This window comes from Gadus chalcogrammus, chromosome 19, assembly GCF_026213295.1.
Source record: "Gadus chalcogrammus isolate NIFS_2021 chromosome 19, NIFS_Gcha_1.0, whole genome shotgun sequence".
In the NCBI taxonomy this organism is placed as follows: Eukaryota; Metazoa; Chordata; class Actinopteri; order Gadiformes; family Gadidae; genus Gadus; species Gadus chalcogrammus.
In genome coordinates, this window is record NC_079430.1 from 18,232,109 (window position 1) to 18,239,608 (window position 7,500).

Genomic DNA, 7,500 nt, shown 5'->3' on the forward strand with positions numbered 1-7,500 from the left:
TAACACTGTAGTCACTGTGTAGGTCTGAAATGATTTCTAACTACATGTGGGATGGAATCCACCCCAGGGCCTAGTATACTGGGTTGTCTCTGACCTGTCCAGCATTTGGAGTCTGCCTTAAAAGAGTACAATAAGGTTTGTGGGTTTTTAAAATCACATCGCAACGATCAACCCTCCATTTAGGAAGCATAGGACATCGGAATGTTATTGTGTTGGCAGAAGTGTTTTTTTATTGTTCATCAACACACCTTGAGATGATTCGATGGAGGACATTGTTGTGTTTGAAACTGCAACGGCGTTTCTCATGTGTGACAAAACAAAGTTTTCAATAGCTTAGGTAATAGTATATTTATGTCTTGATTTAGGGTTTTGCAGTACTGCAACTCTCATGAGTCCCCTCAACATGGCAGCCTCTCAACAACAAAACATCCCATGATGCATTCTGCTGCACAAGCCCTTATGTAGATGGTATATCGGAGGCTCCTTGTTTCTCTATCGTATGCTCTCAGCATAAAGCGGAGCACCACAGCGTCTATACATATATAATATAGCAAGTACGTGACCCCATGTGGAGGAGTCGCAGTTGAACCGCCAGGCTCTGTGTTGTCTCCCAACATCTTCGCACAGCATGATAAAAGCACAGAGTCGATCACGCTGCTGGACACGATTTTCGGAAAAAGTAAGGGTCTGCACAAAAGCACAGAATAAATCGAAGTAAAAAGTGTGCATGTGTGTGTGTGTGTGTGTCTGTGTGTGTGTTTAATATTTTTTTATATTTAGCAGATCCTGTCCCAGAAGACCCTATATGAAAGAGGCCTGAAATATACCTGAGACAGTTCACTTTAGACTCGCGTACTTTACTTCGCTTCATTTTAATTTTATATGCAGGCATATTTTATAGAATTATGTCGTTGGTAAGATGCATATTTTATCTACTACTTTTACTTTTTATGTTTATGTTATGTTATTTTTGGTTTATATTGCAGGTTGGTTTTAGTCTATTCTTCTTACTTTGATGTTTGATGTTTTTAGCCGAAGCTGAGCAACTTTAACAAATTACTTCCTTTGGCTTCTATTAAGTGATCAGCATGGGTCTCTGTATCTGTGTGAATCCAAATTGGCAATGAATTTCAACTTAGAATTCTGCATTGTACGCAGATAGCTCATTTTCTTCTTTCACCTGCTCCCATACATAACTATGGGAGTGGCGGCACTTAAAAACACCAATCAAATTCAAGTCACGTCGTTAGCAATTGGCTTATCAGCAATGCTGCAAATTCGGTTCCAGTCCATAACATTAGGCAACGCAAGTCACGTTTCCGTTGAAGGGTCAAACGTTGCACACTCACTTTCAACGTTTCAGTTTCACTTTCACTTTCACTTTGGGTCCTTGTTGACCCCCCGTGTAAACCTCTTCCTCCAGCGGTCCCTTAGCTCCCGCTTGTCTCCTATAATTTCCTCCCTGCTAACAAGCCAGTGTGTTAGTGTGTGTGTGATTATGTGTGTGTGTGTGTGTGTGATGGCTAATTAGCATTGTGTGCAGCTGCTGTCCCTATGACACTGCCTCTTACACCATGCCGCCACTGTTTATCACCCCTGTTGGCCCAGAAACACTGTGTATTGTCTGAGGACTCTGCTCCTTTTCCAGTGCACACACACACATGCAAGCGCACAAACAAAAAAATTCAACCACAGACACACAAACGCAGTTAAGCGCACGTGCACACACACAAGTTCACACACAGACACACACACGCACGCACATCTACAAAACCAGACACACATTAAAAATAGGAGATGAGGGGTGAAAGAGGCTGAGAGCCAGCTGATAGAGGGTGGGGTGAGTGGGGATGGGGGGTATGATAAAGGGGGAGGTGAGAGGCAGACAGGTACCTGAACAAGACATGAAATAGGGACTCGGTCCATGATGAAAGATTGGGTTTTATGATGCAGGAGGGAGCCATTCGGTTTTTTAAATCGTAAAATGTGACCCGGGACCTGATTATTCCAGTCAGCGATACACACTTGTTTCATTCACTGATATTGATAACAGCTAACAGCTAGGCACCCATAGCTAACTGTTTGAGATATAAAGTATTAAATCATAAGGATTTTGTATATTAAATAACTTATACAGTGTGTATGCACAATTTTTCTGGGCAATGAGAACATCAGGAATTATATAAAATTATATTCTATCATAGCACTTTTTGTATTTCTACATGTGAATGGGTAAATGGAACAATCAACTATCAATGTACAATTATAATAGTATTAAAGTTGAACCTATGATTGGGTGTGCAACGACTTGGTCTTATACCTCATCACGGGGCTTGGATTGTACGAATTTGCCTTCTTCGTGATTTCCGTCTGAACCGTCAAACCCGTAGCTACGAGTGCTAGCGCTAAAGCTGAACTACATGTGAACCTTATTTCTTCCCAACAGAATACATGTCACAACAGGGGTGTACACGGGTCAGGACACGGTCAACTTTTTGTTGTTGGCTGCACATAGATACGGCTTTAACATGTGATAACGGAGTGTTATGCAGGCTCAATTATGAGTGGTAAAAGCATGAACACTAGCTAGCCTTGCCCAAGGGTGACTCGTGTTAGCCAGAACACATAGAGGCCTTTCAAAAGGTTAACTGGCTGCTAGAGTGACGACTGACCACTGTTGCTGTTTGATTACTTTTACTGCGTGGTTTATTATTTGTGTTCTTGTTGTATTCTCTGCTTCTCTCCGCCGTCCTCACAATTCACTTTATTATATTTCTAAAATGCGGGTGAATAAAAGAAAATAATACACAAAGCTCTGTTTTTTAAATGTTGTCATTTTATTCCTCACTTGTCCTTCCCCTCCTGGCCTCCTATTCAACCACTTTTATTCCAGTTTATGTTTTTCTTTGCTTCAAGGAGAAATAGCGAAAGTGTTTCTTTTTATAATAATTTATTTCAGAGAAAGAGTTCCGCGGTAACGGCTGCATTTTCTAACTGACTTTCTTTTCAAACAGACCAACAGTGCGGAGCGAGCTCACTTAGCTTAGCGTAGCATTGGGGGCTCCGGGGTTGGGGGCATGTGTCGTCCAGTGTGGGCCTGTCAAGCCTGGGATGGTGATAAAGTTCCGGGGAGCCTGCCTTGACACTGATGGGTGTCGATGTCAACGGTGGCAGCAGCTAATTTAAAGTCAATTAACGGTGACATTATGCTCTAGGAGGCGTCGTACTATATCTACCGAGCGCACGCCACAAACGCTAATTACATTAGCATCAGCCCCATACTCTGGTCTTTACTCCCCCTATATCTAGTCTCTCTCTCTGTCTCTCTGTCTCTCTCTCTCTCTCTCTCTCTCTCTCTCCAACCCCCCTTCTCTCTCCAACCCCCCTTCTCTCTCTCTCTCTCTCTCTCTCACTCTCTCTCTCACTCTCTCTCTCTCTCTCTCTCTCTCTCTCTCTCTCTCTCTCCCTCTCCCTCTCCCTCTCTCTCTCTCTGAATCAATTATCTCTCAACCACTCTGCTATGCACAACCACATCAATCGGTCTAAATGGACCTATTGGTGGGGGGGTGTATCGTAAATGATTTTAAGATCTTTTGTTAAATAAGTGATTATCACATTCACGCCTTTATTTCCATATGTCAACTCCCTCTGCCTCCCTCCCTCTTCCTCCCTCCCTCCCTCCCTCCCTCCCTCCCTCCCTCTTCCTCCCTCCCTCCCTCTCTCCCCCTCCGTCTCCCTTCCCTCCCCCCTCCCTCTCCCACTTTCCTAAAAGTAAAAACAACTATAACCAACGATGCAAACAAGTATATTGGAACTAAGAAGTTAAAAGTTGAAAGTTAATAATTATTAATAAATAGATATTATTGACCATTGCAAATATGTACACACGACAAACCTAATCCGGACTATCAAATCAAATCATGTGCTATCACCCAATATATCCTAATCTATTGCAATATAATATAATGCAACCTAATATTTTATAATCAAATCAAACCTTATTTGCTGTAATCAAATCTCATCTAATCGAATATATCCTAATCTATTAAAACCTAATGCGTCATTATGTAACGCCATCCCATTTTACATAATATAATAATCTGTTTTCATTTTATCCAACCTGATCTGGTCCACTATAATTTTATCTCATTTCATTTAATCAATATATCCTAATGTGTTATCATCTTAAACAACCTCAAAGTCACAATGTTAATCCAACCTTGTCTGGTCCACTATGTTCAAATTTCTTTATTAGGAATAACTCCTTGAAACCGAGATGGGTTCAACTCACTCCTAATGGGTTATTCCTAATAAAGAAATTTGAACATAGTGGACCCGACAAGGTTGGATTAACATTGTGACTATTAGGTTGTTGTGACTAATAATTGTGACTAATAATTTTGTTTACAGGAATAACCCCTTGAGTTTAACCCATCTCGGTTTCAAGGGGGTCCTTAACAATATAAAGAACAATAACAACATATTAAGAACATATTTCGCAATAACACCAAAAACGAAACAATCAAACAAGCAAAAACATCACACACAAACAAACGCATACACACGCACGCACACGCACACACGCACAATAATTAAAGGTTAACATTAAACCTGCATACTTTTTCATAAGGGAAGAAGTAAATACATTGGGAGGTGATGGGATGGCTCAAAACAGACGAAATTGAGACACGTATCACAGTATTTGATTAAAGACATATAACCTAACATAACCTCATTGCTCCAAACCAGACCATGGGTGACCACACCCTAACCTGTCCTCTCCCTCCCCCCCCCCAGGCCTGGAGAAGGTGGGCCGGGACTCCAGCTACGAGCAGGAGGGCAAGGTGCAGTTCGTCATGGACGCTGTGTACGCCATGGCTCACGCCCTGCACCGCATGCACCGCCAGCGTTGCCACGGAAACCCCGGCTTCTGCCAGGACATGGCCGACAACATCGACGGCAAGGAGCTGCTCAGCCACATACGGGCCGTCAGCTTCAACGGTGAGTCCCTCCGTAGGCGGCGGAGTAGGGGGCCACGCTTTTATTTTGAAGAGGGCATCGGCCGAATGAGACGAGGGTAAGAGTTTATCGTGGATGCAGATCACAGGGGTATCTTATGGAGTGTTTTACAGATGAAGTTATCAGGTACATGTAGAAAGTCGTATTCTGATCAAATATCTAAAGGGAGGATAATTTCACCCTTCATCTGCCCCCTCCCCATAGTCAATTGTCCTGTTTTTGTGTGTGCTTTCATTGTTTATTATGTTTGTGTATTTCTGTGTCTTTTGTTGAACAATCTTTTATGGGAGTTAGGAATGACATCAACAAACGGACACACGCACATGCACACACACACAAACATACACACACATACGCTTACGCACACACACCTCAGTCCCGGGTTCCATCCCACCCTGTTCTCATCCGTCCATTGTTATCTCCTTCTTTCTCCTCCTCTTTCCCTTTCTCCCCAGTCTCCTCCAGCTCCAACAGACGAGCTGAGGCTTCAGCCCTACCAGGTTGAACCAACAAATCAAACTAAATAAACGCACAAACAATAACATGCAAAACAGGGGCCTGTTCCAGAAAGCCTGATTCATGAAACTCCAAAATGAATTGAAATCCAGCATTTTTCGTTCCAGAAACAAAGATTAGCGACAATCCCAGGACCATGACATATTTATACACCTTTATACTTAATATTCATAGACCCGGTTGCAGATTAGTTTTGTTCCAAAGATTTTAAAGTTGGCCTTCTTTCACATTCTTACTTCCCCGAATATATCAACAAATTATTTCACAGGATCAGAAAGAAATACCTCTTTGAATGTCCAAACACAACACTCTTTGTAAAAAGTTTTAGGAATTTTCCTAACTTCTCCTTAACTTCCCTTTCCTCCATTCCTTCGTTTTTTACAAAAATAAGTAGCACCAATCACATCATGCAAACATTATACATCCTCATGACGACCACGTGACCAGCTGTTCAGTTCGCTATTAGTGGTTCGACGATGACACCTTTCACGTCACACTATTGTCATTTGACCCAACAAGAGTTTTGAGTAAAACCACATCTCTAAAATGTGTTTAATCCAAAATTCTTCGGACTTGGGCTAACGCAATACATCTCCGATCTCCGACTGTGTGTTGCTATCTGGACCGATGAGCATAACTGGCTTTCTGGATCAGGACCCTGCATGTTGTATTAACGCCCAGCGTGGAGGGGTATGGTAGTGGGGGGTGGGGGGTGGCTCCCAGGCTAATTTCCCTGCGTCCTGTTCATTAGCAAACGGACACAAGTGTGAGTAGCGACGCAAAACCTGGCTGGAGTGTAGCTTGAAGTAATACTCCAAATTATACTTCTGTTATGAATAGCCAGCGTACACAGTGGGTCTCTACGTCACCTGCGTAGTGCACAAAAGACATTCCGGTTGGCTAGCCTGATCCCTCAAAACAAATCAGGTTAGCCCACTTCGGCTTTCCCCCATATCCTCCGATACATTTCTGATGGACTGAATCATGATGGACTCTAACTTTTGGTGGTTTTCATAGAGGAAACACCATTTCCACATTATTATGATAATCTACAGATCACCTAAAGACTACTTAGGTCATTGTAACAAAAGTCGCCAAATGAGGTGACTTTCAGGGACTTTTGGTGGACTAAACGCTAAAAACGGTGTAGAAACCCACGCTGTAACTTCGGCGGCTATTTGACGCATAATTTGCCTTTGGAAGTCGGAACTGTCTGAAAACAAGAAAAAAGTGGGGGAATAAAAACACAAAAATGTATGAATGAATAAAAATTGCATTTTCAGTTGCTGCCGATCGATAGGATCCATGTTGGAAAGGGTTTTCCCTCCATTTTATAGGAGACCCTGTTGCGCTTGATTCTAATTTGGACGTCTGATACTGCACGCTTTTAATTTGGCGAAATCCAGTAATTCGGTGAAGAGCCCGAGGGCCGAATATGGATTACGCATCTAACACATGTTGTCTCCGGGGCTTATTATTGACTGCAGATTTTTAAATTACTAAATATTTCTATTCATCCTCAATTTGTCACACTTTGAACTTGTTTTCATTCATCCCACGTCTCGCTAACGGGGCTAACGAGTTAACGTTATTTTCCGCTCTCTCTCTCTCTCTCTCTCTCTCTCTCTCTCTCTCTCTCTCTCTCTCTCTCTCTCTCTCTCTCTCTCTCTCTCTCTCTCCCTCCTCTGCTTCACATCAATCTTCTCACTTTGCTCATTCCTCGTTTCCAGAGATGACACTACCTGCTTCTTTCAGGACGCTTTGTGTTCATTTCCTGCCTTTGTTCATCGAGTATAAGCGCTTTTCGGGGCGAAGAGAAAACTTTTTTTCTTTTTGGAGCCACGTGTGCATGATTCTAGAGACCTCATGTAGCTTCGTTATTTTAGTTCTCACTTTGCATGCATGCTATTGTTGCTCTAGAAAGTGCCTGATGCCAATGTTCTTGTGTTCTTAACCCATTCTTCC

General features: G+C 42.5%; 1 protein-coding gene across 1 annotated transcript in view; it reads left to right on the plus strand.

Moving 5' to 3' along the window:
* Positions 1-4,769: 4,769 nt before the first annotated feature.
* LOC130372892 (metabotropic glutamate receptor 8-like) overlaps positions 4,770-7,500 on the plus strand; it is a gene marked incomplete at its 5' end in the record, with an annotated part of 36,484 nt that continues 33,753 nt past the window's right edge. The window contains one exon of the mRNA XM_056579054.1: positions 4,770-5,001. Within this exon, the coding sequence (XP_056435029.1) occupies positions 4,770-5,001 (232 nt within the window). The remainder of the gene's footprint in view (positions 5,002-7,500) is intronic.